The following is a 12,970-nucleotide window of genomic DNA, read 5'->3' on the forward strand; positions in this document are numbered from 1 at the left end:
ATTAGTGATTCGGTTCTTTTTCTGTATAGAAATACACCACTTAGAAAGAGCCGTTCATAAAGTTGGAATCGAATCAATCACGAATCATCCATCTTTAGCGAGAATATGACCGGTTATCCGAGTGTTCTTATTCCGTAAAGCTGTATTTCATTGCTTTTTCAAGCAGATAGTCCGTAATATATGATATGCTATACCATGGTTATGGAATTACGAGATGACTGTCACTGAAACGATTTGTACCTGGTCTTTTCGGTAAGATATTTCACTTAGCATCAGCTAGCTAGCTAAGTCATTGTAGCGCAGCCGGCTGGCTTGCTGCATTACCAAGGTTTACTCCTGAACCACCTACTGCTGGATATTTAGGCCACTAGATAGGGCACAGATACCGATATTCCCAATGCCTAGGTAGTGCACGTAAGTAGGGAGCATGGAGATATTTAGGATACGGCTTTGTAATTATTCAATGGGAAATTCGCTGCGTATCATTTTGATTCTTTATTAAAATAGATTATTTAAATATATATATATATATATATATATATATATATATATATATATATATATATATATAAACGTTATTTTTACACTTCTGTACTCCTTGTATGTTTGTCTACACGGCAAATATGATAAATATTACACGTGCTGATACCAGTTAGCGAATTAGCCTGCACATCTGGATATTATACTGTCCAGATGTGAATAATTGTGTTGTTTTTGTACAGCACAATTTGTTTAATAAATTAGGGGTAAAATATTTTATTTTCTTTGAGGAAAAATGAGCTTTAATGCTTAAGTGATGGCTGGTGAATAAGACCATATAAATTTATTATATCTTATTCAACATCAGTCAGTGTGTGAAGTGTTTATTCAATTTGTGGTAAAGACAATAACAACCTATCCTTAAAAGATTAACAGTGGTCCTTTAGGTGGAATTGTGTTGCTCTAATTATTAAGGTACAAGTGATGTAAATGCAAGAAGGTTATCAGTAACACATACAGGGTGTGTACAGACAGCAGCAAGTTACTGAAGACTTCAATAATAATAATAATAATAATAATAATAATAATAATAATGTACAAAAATATAATATTATAATAATATTTCCACAGTGGATTATATATAAAGACAATAATAATAATAATAATAATAATAATAATGTGCAATTTTGTCAAATAAACATTTTGTTTGCTTGGCAAAATATATTATGACAATATTATGAAAAAAATGTGACAAAATATAATATTATAATACTTTTTCCACAGTGCATGATATATAAAGACAACAACAATAATAATAATAATAATAATAATGCTAATAATAATAATGTACAATTTATGTCAAATAAACATTCTGCTTGTATGACAATATATTATGATACTATTATGCAAAGAAATGTGACAAAATGTTATAATACTTTTTCCACAGGGCATGATATATAAAGACAATATTAATAATAATAATAATATTAATAATAATAATGTACAAAAATATAATATAATACTTTTTCCACAGTGCATGATATATAAAGATAATAATAATAATAATAATAATAATAATGTACAATTTGCGTCAAATAAACATTTTGCTTGATTGACAAAATATATTATTATAATAAAAAAGTGACAAAATATAATATTATAATATATTAAATGCATAATTAATAATATTATATGCATGATATATAAAGCCAATATTTATTAGAAGGGAAAATATACAATCAGCTACTTCAGTAAGTATAAGAGTAAGCAGTATCATGTGGTGTAATATATAAAAATATTCATGTTGTATTGTTCTACCCAGCTCTAGAAGATCTGCCAGCTTTGTGTGTGTGTTTATTTTTACCTGTTTCTGATTGGTCAGGAAGCAGCGTGAGAGCCTGATGTTGATGTAACTGACTCTGTGTGGGAAAACGACCGCCACCGTGGAAGAAACCAGCAGCACATGGCACCAGGCCTACACAAACTCGGGCTACAGCCCTGCTCCATCCTCACCCGAACACTTGTGCAGGGCCTGTGGAGGCCACTTGGACACGGCGAGCAGGGTGAACTACACACACACATGCATACACTTCTCAGCATCACAACAGTTTATGATATTCGGTGTCGTATAGATTTATGATATTCGGTGTCGTATACATAATGAATTTATGGTCTTTTTATTAGGTCTAATAGTGAATAGTTGAATTTTTAAATCTAATTGTTCAGAAGATGTCGATTCTTATATTATCAATATTGCATTGTTAATTAATAATAAAAAAAATTGTTCTCATAGGCAAAATACTGTGGGAGAAAAGGACTAAAACACTTTAAAAGGGGCTGTTATAGGAGAATAATAATAATGCCTACAGCTTATAATGAAGAACATGAAGTTAGCGCATAAATGTTTCTTGTGTAATATTTGTGTAAACAATACAAAAGATTATGATGCAATGATTCTCGATTAAGGTCATTGAGTGGATGCATGGAGACAAAAAAAATCTTCCCCCACAAAGCTAATAAGGGTTTCCTTTTTTTTTCTCCTGTAAGGAGTTTATATGACAAATTGTATAAATATGAATATCCCAGATATCACATGATGTATAAGCTTGTCTGAGTGAATTGAATTATTCTAAGCAAGGCAGATGAAGTGATAAGCACACATGTGACATGACGTGTTAGCAAGTGATAATATCTTGAATTTAATTAAAGTCATTAACTTTTAAATCTAAGATTATTAAGCCTATTTTCCAGGCATATTTTTCTATTTTTAAGCTTTACATTTTCTCATTCTATAGGCAGATAGCAGATCGTAGCTTCTTCCTAGAAATTAACGCTTAAAATTGGCAAAATAATCTGCCAACATGACAAGGAAATTTGCTAAGCTGTCAATGTTCTTGCAAGGAACAGAATTATTGTTGAATTATTGTAATTGATCCTGTCTGGAATGCAGAGGGTAATAATTGCGACACACCCAGATCAGGTCACAGATGAGTGTGAACAGGAAACTGCTGCACTGCAGGTAGCGGAAGAGCATGTCAGTATCTTCTAATCAGATTACAGTTATTAGCGACTCAGCATATTGGCAGGCATCAACTGATCACTGATTCTTCGTCCTCCTGATACAGAATGTGTGTGTAGACTGCAAGAAGCACTTCTGCAGCCGCTGCTGGGTACAGCCCGAGCTCGGGCCTGCACTCTGCCAGACGTGTCGGCGCTTCGTCGGCACTCGTTTCGAGAGGACCCAGTTGATGGGGCTGAAGGTGAAGGAGCTGCGTGACTACCTGCACCTGCATGACGTCCCCACTCACATGTGTCGTGAGAAGGAGGAGCTGGTTGAACTCGTGTTGGACCAAAACACACCCAGCAGCAGTAGCAACAGCAGTAGCAGCAGCAGTAATGGTTGCAGCAACTCTGCCCCACAGCTCGCCGCTCCAGACGTCTCCCAGTCCCACGATCCTCCGTCCCAGGCAGCCGAGGAGCCAGAGACTCTCACAGAGGAGGAAGAGGAGGAGGAAGAGGGTGAAGATGAAGAGGAGGATGAAGAGGATGATGATGATGATGAGGTGACTAGCTGCTATTATAAGATGTTTTGGATCTGTTTATAATTTAGGTTGTCAGATATGAGATAACAGGAACTAAATGTTGCAGAAGATCCACAGCGTTTAAATGGATAAGTGTAAATAGGTAAAACCAGATATGACCAAACAATTCTCGATAATTAATCAAAATAGTTAACAATAATCTAATTTATGGCATCACACCGTCTTTTTGTGTGTGTGTGTTAGTCGACAGACAGCGAGGAGACGTTAGTGCACAGTCGCAGGGCTTCTCTGTCTGATCTGAGTAGTGTGGATGACATTGAAGGTCTTACAGTGCGGCAGTTGAAGGAAATACTGGCACGCAACTTTGTCAACTATCAGGGCTGCTGTGAAAAGTGGGAGCTGATGGAGAGAGTTAAACGTCTCTTTAATGACCAGAAAGACCTCCACAACCTGGGTAAGTCACACCACTTAAACACCACTCACCACACACTGCAGCTTTAGCTTTAGCTTCATTCTCCCTTTATACATAGTCTCTTATTTTGACATTTACGCAGGAATAAGTACGACTGTAATCGAATATTACCCACTAAATAATCTAAATAACCAGATACATGTGTGAGAGAAACAAAAACTCTTCCTGTTTTAGGCTAAAGTTAATAACCAGCCAAGCGTAGACTGCTTCAGACATAATAATTAATAAAGCATTAACAACGGCTTTACTCTGTATTCTTCTAATATACGCCACAAAAAGTACGAAAAATATCATAATCTTTAAGGATTCAGATTCATTTGTTTAACCACTACAATGTTTTCTTGTTAATATTTACATTTACATTTTCTACAAACTAGGCCAAATCCTAAATGGCTTCCTACAGTGTACAGTATCATAATGTTGGGCTAGAGCGTGTGTGGTGAATACGTCCAACGTGTTTTTTGAAATTAGACACAGAAAAAACGTGACTGTAATGTAATATATTGTACAGGAAGTAAAACTGACTATCACAACTATATGTGGGTCACACAATTGTCTGCATGTGCTGTAGCGCTACAATTTTCCTTCATTGGTGCCAAGGTTGGTTGGAAGAACTCAAGTGACCTGCATAGATCCCTGATCTCATCTCCACTCAACATGTTTGGGATGAATTTTAATGCTGACTTCACCCCAGGCCTCCTCACCTGACATTAATATCTAACCTCACCAATGCTCTGTGGCTCACTGAGCACCAATTCCCCATAGCCATGCTCCAAACTATAGTATAAAGCCTTCCCAGAAGAGTTCAATTATTATATTCAATTTAGTACAATTCAATTCAATTTTATTTGTATAGCGCTTTTAACTAAGGACATTGTCTCAAAGCAACTTTACAGAACATAAGAAATATAATACAATAAGGTTCCTATTATACAAAGACTTATATTTAAACTTGTTTGTATTTATCCCCAATGAACAAGCCTGAGGTGACTGAGATGGTTGTGGTAATGAAAACTACCTCCCTGAGATTAGAAGAGGAAGAAACCTTGACAGGAACCAGACTCCAAGGGGAACCTCTTCATTCGGGTGACACTGGAGGGTGTGATTATAAATATACAGACCAGGAGTTGTGTATTGATGAGGAGGTTGTTGTCCTAAAAGACCACATGTAGCTGGCATTTCTTCATAGAATGTCCGAATACTTTATGAAGAGTCCAATTGGAGCTGATATATGTCTAGATGCCTCAGGATCCTCACAGGGTTCGCCTCATCTCAACGAAGGTCCGAAATCTTCAAGACACGGAACACAACTGGAGCTGGTACAATTATATAACAGCAAAGGGGAATGTTTGTTCAAGAAACACATATAGGTGTGATGTTCAGAAGTACTCTTAACCTTGGACCATTTAGTATACTTGAAGAAATGTGACGTTTGTTTATGCTAAAAAGAACTTGTTACCTTTAAGAAAAGCTGCTCTTGTAGCTTTAGAAATAGGTTAAGAAATACATTCGGTCATTAAACTTAATAAAAATGATTAAAATGAATGAATTGATTAAAGTGATACAGGCCAAAAGTACTGTAAAGTGAGGCCATGTCAAATGAATCCTCACATGCCTATACTGTAGATGCCAATAAAGATGTATTGCCTGTAAAATCCACACATCCCTACCATAATACTTATTACACTTATATATACTTATTACAATTAGGCTAATTTATAGACATATATTATAATCCAGACAACTGTACTAGTAGAAGCAATTTTGGTGCTTGATTAACTGCTTATTTGCTTGTTGCTTGTTTATTTGCAGATATGTGCATAGTTACAATACTCCGTGTCAATAAGGTTTATAGCAAGCTGTGTATAATATAGTACAGTAAAACACGTGTGTTTCTGTTCAGCAGCAGAACCAGCTGAGCCGAGCAGCCAGGAGGAGAACCTGTGTAAGATCTGCATGGACTCGCCCATCGACTGTGTGCTGCTGGAATGTGGCCACATGGTGACGTGTAGCAAGTGCGGCAAGCGCATGAGCGAATGTCCCATCTGTAGACAGTATGTGGTGCGCGCCGTGCACGTCTTCCGATCCTGATGGAGGGCCACGGAGAGCCGGAGAACCTGGAGAGCACTCCTTTATGTCCACATACATTCCAAATACCATTCCTGTCTGGAAGGCCTGAGAGATGTGAGGCTCAGTCTCCGTTCTGTTCGATTCTTATCACTTCCTACAAGACTTTTTCTTTTTTCTTCTTCTTGTTCTTTCTTTTTTTTTTTCTTAATCTGGGAATTGCGACATGTGTATCCTTTTTCACTGGGAACAGACACGGTCGGGTTCAGAAACAGCTAACTTATCATAAAATAACATATCATGAAATTTATTAAGCTAGTTAAGAACAAGCGAGCTTACCTTATCTAGTGAACATATCTCCGCCGTTACGCAATTGCATATCTCAAACTAATATAATCCAAATAATGACGTCTTTTTCAGCTCCAGGGAAAAGGGGGCCATAAGCAATTTGCATAGTTACCATCTAAACTGCGTTTCAGCATGTACACGGTGACTGCTTGAGTTTGTCTATTTTGTTTTCTCATCACGTACATCGACACAGCGTGTAATACAGGTTTCGAGCATTTATACCACAGCATTGTTAGATTCACAATTCTGATGATGAATTTTCAATGAAAAAACTGCTCAGACGTTTATTTATCATCCGTGGAAGAAACCTCCGGTGTCAGTGCTTTGTAACAATATGTAGGTTTTCCATCCATGGAAGTCTTCAGAATAGAAATTTTCTCTGTAACAGCAGGCTACATTTTTTATTAACTTCAAGAAAAAGCAACAGAGACACACGTGAAGGAATAACACATCATAGCTGCTATAATCACTTACAGAAACGTACTTATTAACTGTAGCTGTAAGCCGTGCGATTGCTGTAGTATAAAAGGAATAAAACACTGTTATATGATTATTTTCACTTATGTTCAGTTTGATAACTGCATGTCTTCTCATGCCATTAATAGACTACTTTGTTTAATACACTGTGGTTTAACAGCTCTAGTGTTTTTAAGAGCTACAGCCATGGAGGTGGTGTGGCTATAACTGCGTGCTAAAACTTTTCAGCTCCAGATGAAAAGCTAATGTGTAGGCTGCATGTGCATGTCTATAATCAGGTGCTACTTTCACTTCTTTACATTACAGATCTCGTAGGCCTCATCAGTGGAGTTATTTTCCTGTCAAAATTCATCATTCATGAACGCCACAATGAAATTTATATTAGGAATATTCAGGATTTGGTATGGTTTTCTCCCAACTCTGAAAAACATGCTAACCGGTGGATTCTCTGTGATAAATTGCCCCTAGTTGTGAATATGCCACTAGGTGTGTGTGTGTGTAATAGAGGTACCTTTTCCAGAGGGTATTTCTACCTTGCACCCAGGTCGCCCTCGGATAGGCTACAGATTCACAGTGGCTCTGATAAAGACACATGTATTGTAATGATGAAGGATGATTGAATCAAATATGTTTCACTGGCTATACTGGTTTCCTGTTAATCTTGATTGGCTTCATAAAGTTAAAAATCATAATAGATCTTAATATATTGGATAAATACTGGATATGTCTATGAACAAATGGTAATTTGAAAGAAATGTGCAAGATGCATGCACACAAAATTTATGGTGTGACTCCATACACAACATCATTCAGATATGATCGATGATTTTGCTATTGTATTCACGTATGATGACGTTTGACAAGAAAACATCTTTTTTTTTTTCCTCAACACTAAACCTCCATAATGCATTTGCAAGATGAGCGTCATGCTTTTTCAGTGCGGTAGAGTTACTCTATACAGCCTCATCGCCATCTGATTTCTTATGCACAGTAGACCGTTGTGCTGAGCCGGTGGTTTCTGGATAGTTTCATGGTCTTCCTTCAGATGCGTGCAGCTGTAACACTAGCCTTGGTCTGTGTTAGTCACATGGTGCTCTTATTACTGCCCACATGTCCACTTAGTGCTCTACATCAGAGAGCTTTTTAACACACTGCTAGATGCTCATAGGGGTTTTCAAGTGTCAAACCAGGGACCTCTTTAGATGTTGTAGAAAAAAAGATTCCCAGGATCTTCTCAATACAGGTTTTATATTAGAATTTAAATATTAGTCTCCTTATTTAAATGTGTACAGTAATATTTTGCCTATTTATTGACAGAACTTTTTTTTTTTGTATTAAATCTGCCTTGGTGTTATTTACAGATCTTGTTGTTTTTGAGTTTTAATTAAACCAATTCAAATCAAGTGACCAGTCATAAAGTCTTATAATATAACAACCCGATGATAAATTTTATAGTGTTGAAAATGGTTCTGACTTCCAGCACTGTATCAGATTATAAAATAATCCCAGACTCCCTGGCTATGCCCCAGAGGTCCCTGGATCCCTCTTGGAGAACCGCAGTGTTACACCAATGCAACGTTTTCTGAGGCAAAAATATAAATGTAAATAATCTGGTTCGTTAATGAAGACTTTTCAATTAATCATTTACAATGCTTATTTATCAATATGTAATATTAATTTTGTTTAATTATTTATTTATTCTGAATGTACTATAGCAGCACTTCTGGGCCAAATGTAGTAAGAAACGTAGTAACGTACGCCATATTTAGTTCCGCTATAGGATTTAGTGATAGTCATCTTCTGTCTGTTTTAAGGGAACAGTAATTGTGAATTAATCATATCATTATCCAGGGAAATTTCATATTCAAATAAAAAAGCCTGTACTTTTCCTTGTTGCTCAAATTGTACCATCAAGGGGACAGGTTTTGTACCTGGAAATGTGAATATAGTATTTAAGTAAGAACTAATTTAAGGTGCAAAAGTCGATTTCGAGGACCACTAATGAACCTTTAAAAACTTTACTCGAAAGCTGATAAAAGGTAATACACATCACTGAAAATACATACTACAGGTACTAAAGCTACACACTTGATGGTAAGTGTATGAATTGAACAACTTGCCAGAGCAGCATTTTTCACCCATTCACACTGCACTGTTCCAAGGAAGGGCAAATGGCCACTTTTATATTACACGTGTGTTTTCTGCAACAGTCTTTAGTGTTTTAGTGAAATATATAAGGTCACATCTAATGACGTATCCAGACTGCTATAAATCTGTAGCATGTAGATGAAAATCATGTGTTTGATTATTGTTTTGTTTCTCCCTGATAAGCTGATATGCAAATGGTCTCACTGAGGCTAAGCTTTGTTGCTGACATGTAGGGATACACCGATCCAACACTAGCATTTCGAAACCCAACGTTGGTCCGATACTCAGATTTATTCCTAACCAGATCGGATCCGTTAATAAGTGTGGCGGCCTGGGAAAACCCTTCACGTCATTACATTTTGAACTGTAGTTCAGAAAGCTATGCAACTCTTTAATCTGGTTACACAGTGAACATTAAACATTTTGAGCTTTTATTCTGACTGTGGTCTTGAACTTTATAGTTTGTATCTGAATACAGACTGAATTGATGAGACTCTCCACATAGTTTTAGTAAAGTATATTAGTCTTTTGTTATAATGCGGGGGGGCACGGTGGCTTAGTGGTTAGCACGTTCGATTGGGGGTTCGATTCCCGCCTCCACCTTGTGTGTGTGGAGTTTGCATGTTCTCCCCGTGCCTCAGGGGTTTCCTCCGGGTACTCCGGTTTCCTCCCTCAGTCCAAAGGCATGCATGGTAGGTTGATTGGCATCTCTGGAAAATTGTCTGTAGTGTGTGATTGCGTGACTGAATGAGAGTGTGTGTGTGCCCTGCGATGGGTTGGCACTCCATCCAGGGTGTATCCTGCCTTGATGCCCGATGACGCCTGAGATAGGCACAGGCTCCCTGTGACCCGAGAATAGCTCGGATGAGCGGTAGAAAATGAGTGAGTGAGTGTTATAATGTGAGATTATATTATTAAAAGCTCAATCTTGGTTTAACATTTCATACAGATTTCATACAGAGGTTGAGAGCCTCAGTCAATACTTGCACCAAACATCAGAATGGGGAATAAATAGTGACTTTTTTGCGGTGGTGTGGCAGATGAGCTACAACAGCTGAAGACCACATTGGGTTCCACTCCTGTCAACTGAGAACAGATCTCAGATTCCTGTTTTACTGCTGTTGTTACCAGTGTTGTGTTTTGTGATGCTTTTCTGCACATTTTGGTATGTGTGTGTGTGCGCGCATGTGTGTGTGTGCGCGCATGTGTGTGTGTGCACGCATGTGAGTGTGTGTGTATGTGTGTGTGCATGAGAGTGTGTGTATGTGAGTGTGTGTGTGCATGTGAGTGTGTGTGCGAGTGTGTGTGTGTGAGTGTTTGTGAGAGTGTGAGTGGGTGTGTGTGAGGGTGTGTGTGAGCGTGTATGTGTGAGTGTGTGTGTGTGTGAGGGTGCGTGAGTGTGTGTGAGGGTGCGTGAGTGTGTGTGAGGGAGTGTGTGTGAGGGAGTGTGTGTGAGGGTGTGTGTGTGAGGGTGTGTGTGTGAGGGTGTGTGTGTGAGGGTGTGTGTGTGAGGGTGCGTGTGTGAGAGTGTGTGTGTGTGAGGGTGCGTGAGTGCGCGTGAGTAAATCCCAGGAGATCAGCTGTTTCTGAACCAAACCAGCCCATCTGGCACCAACAATGGCACATTTCTGTCCGTTCTGATATTTGATGTGAACATTAACTGAAGCTCTTCACCTCTATCTGCATGATGTTATCCAGCTCTGCTGTCAAATGATGAGCTGATTGAACACATGCATGAATGATTAGGGGTCCAGGCGTTCCTAATGAAGATGCAACGAGTGTATATTTATCCAAGCTGTCATTACATGTGACACTAAAAGACAGCGAAGATAATGAGCTCGCATGTAAATCTCAATTATCTGAAAGACATAAATCAAATTTGGCATCATCACAATGACACCAACAAGTGAAAATGTTTAGTGTTTTAGCCAATACTCAGCCGTGATGCTGGTGAAATCGCTGCATCCCTATTTGTGAGTTCATAACACATTCATGACAGTTTTAATACGTGTTGTTTTGATGTATTTTTTCCAAGTCAGATTTAATGTCACATTCTGTGGTATTAGAAGGGAGTAAAGCATGACTGGGCCTCAGGTCTTACACTTCAATTGATACAGTTGCATTGATACATATGATCACCTGAATCTAGAACCTTTGACTCATCTGTTAGCGGTCAGTGAGTAAAAGTGAGAAAAAGTGGCAAAGATTAACATCACTAGTGACCACTGTATAATCTTCTACTGGAAAGTCAGCTTCTGTGTGTAACCAGTAATAGTAAAAAATATTACTGATTAAATTTAAAAAAAGTGCAATGTATAAGGCACTTATGTTGATGTTATTTTTAAATTAGATGCACAAAAACGTGTCTATGTGCCGAGTCGTTCTTTCTATCTAGAAACCTAAACGTCAGTATGGTGAATTTGAATGTGAACCGAATCAAATCAAGTGACACAAAAGTCAAATGTTTTAGTATTTCAGAAATGACAAAACTGTGGCACAGTATTTCAAAGTTTCAAAATAAATATTCTATATCTGTGTGAAAATAATGATGATAAATATACTGCTAATGCTACTCAGAACAATGACAAAAGATAAACAGTGTTTTAATATCTTAATGGATGTGTATCCTGACTAATCTAATGATCATGAGCTTTAAAAAATGAGCTATGCTTTTGCTGGTATGTTGAACAGTACCTAGAACTGGTCTACTAAATATGCTTGAATATGTTGAATTTTGATTATAGTTTGTTTTTTGTTTTTTTTATGTGTGTATTCTGGTGCATTCAAAAATACTGTGAAATAATTTCCGCCAACATAAATTCAACTGTCTTGGATGTTTTGCTTTACATTTCTCATATAACTCGCATGTAAATTCGACAGTGAGGCAAATGTGCTGAATGCTGAATTTATTCTACACACTACAAAGCTCCCGGGGTTTATAATTACGTCAAATGATATATTTTTAGAATTTTGTTACTATACACTGTTGTTCTTGTGCAAATATATGGTTTGACAGTTTTGTAACAATAAATGAACTTATCTGTTCTGAACTTAAACGGTCCTCATGAGCATCTGTCGTTGTTGTCCTCACATTACTCTCTTCATTTTTTAAGATGCTGTTGAGGTGCATTTATCACTGTCAAGAGCTTTTTGTTCCTTAAAAGTCTGCATCTACATGGGTACTATCAGAGTACTTACATATACTAACTGCATGTTTAAGTATAACAATATTTAAATGTCATGAATGTGCCCATTAAGGTGCCCTATGTACTGTAGTAGATTAAAAATGTGATAAAGTGCACATTTATCTATAGTCCTTACGGTAAAGAAAATATAATGAATTGCCCTAATGACTGTCCTTAAAGTAGAATAAAAAGTCATGGAGTGACCTCTAAGATGCGGAGGATGCAAGACAATGTGATGAAGCACCCTCTAGGCTGCCACTATGTGCAAGTATATGTGAAAAAATGCCCTCTATTGTGGCCTTCCAGAGGAGAACATGACATGCAGTGCACAATAGTCTTCCCAACACGTGAGAAAATGAGATGAAGTGCCCTCTAGGTGCTCCTATGTGTGAGAAAATATGCTCTAGTAGGAGGTGCCCTTGTAATTTTTTCACCCCTGCCCATCAGACAGCCTGTGTCTGCCCCTGTAGTTAGGATTACCACCAGGCAATTAATGCAATGACAATGAGCCATATGTCAGCCCACCATGTTTCTGTCTCCTGTTATGATTATATTCATGTAGCATTGCTTGTTAAAATAAAAGATATTTCCAAAACAGTTTGTGTTAGAATTTATTAATTCATTCTGCCAGTAAATCCTGTCATGTGTTCATTCTACCAGCAGGGGGAGACAAAAAGCAAACCTTCATACTAGCGTACTAAGTAGTAGTCCCAAATAGTACTAATGTAGCGTTGAGGCAATGTACTTAGAGT

At 37.5% G+C, this 12,970-nt stretch overlaps 1 protein-coding gene across 2 annotated transcripts; it reads left to right on the forward strand.

Moving 5' to 3' along the window:
• The first annotated feature begins 1,910 nt into the window (after positions 1 to 1,910).
• zgc:171740 (uncharacterized protein LOC795694 homolog) lies at positions 1,911 to 9,622 on the forward strand. 2 transcript variants are annotated; one of them, XM_060890432.1, is made up of 4 exons: positions 1,911 to 2,042; positions 3,105 to 3,542; positions 3,765 to 3,975; positions 5,897 to 9,622. In XM_060890432.1, the coding sequence occupies exons 2-4, from the start codon at positions 3,228 to 3,230 to the stop codon at positions 6,082 to 6,084; spliced, it is 714 nt and encodes a 237-aa protein (XP_060746415.1). In that variant the 5' UTR covers positions 1,911 to 2,042; positions 3,105 to 3,227; the 3' UTR covers positions 6,085 to 9,622. The 2 variants fall into 2 exon arrangements, with proteins under 2 accessions (XP_060746415.1, XP_060746416.1); XM_060890433.1 differs by having other exon boundaries at positions 5,900 to 9,619.
• The last annotated feature ends 3,348 nt before the right edge of the window (positions 9,623 to 12,970 follow it).

Source organism: Tachysurus vachellii, chromosome 17, assembly GCF_030014155.1.
Source record: "Tachysurus vachellii isolate PV-2020 chromosome 17, HZAU_Pvac_v1, whole genome shotgun sequence".
NCBI lineage: Eukaryota > Metazoa > Chordata > Actinopteri > Siluriformes > Bagridae > Tachysurus > Tachysurus vachellii.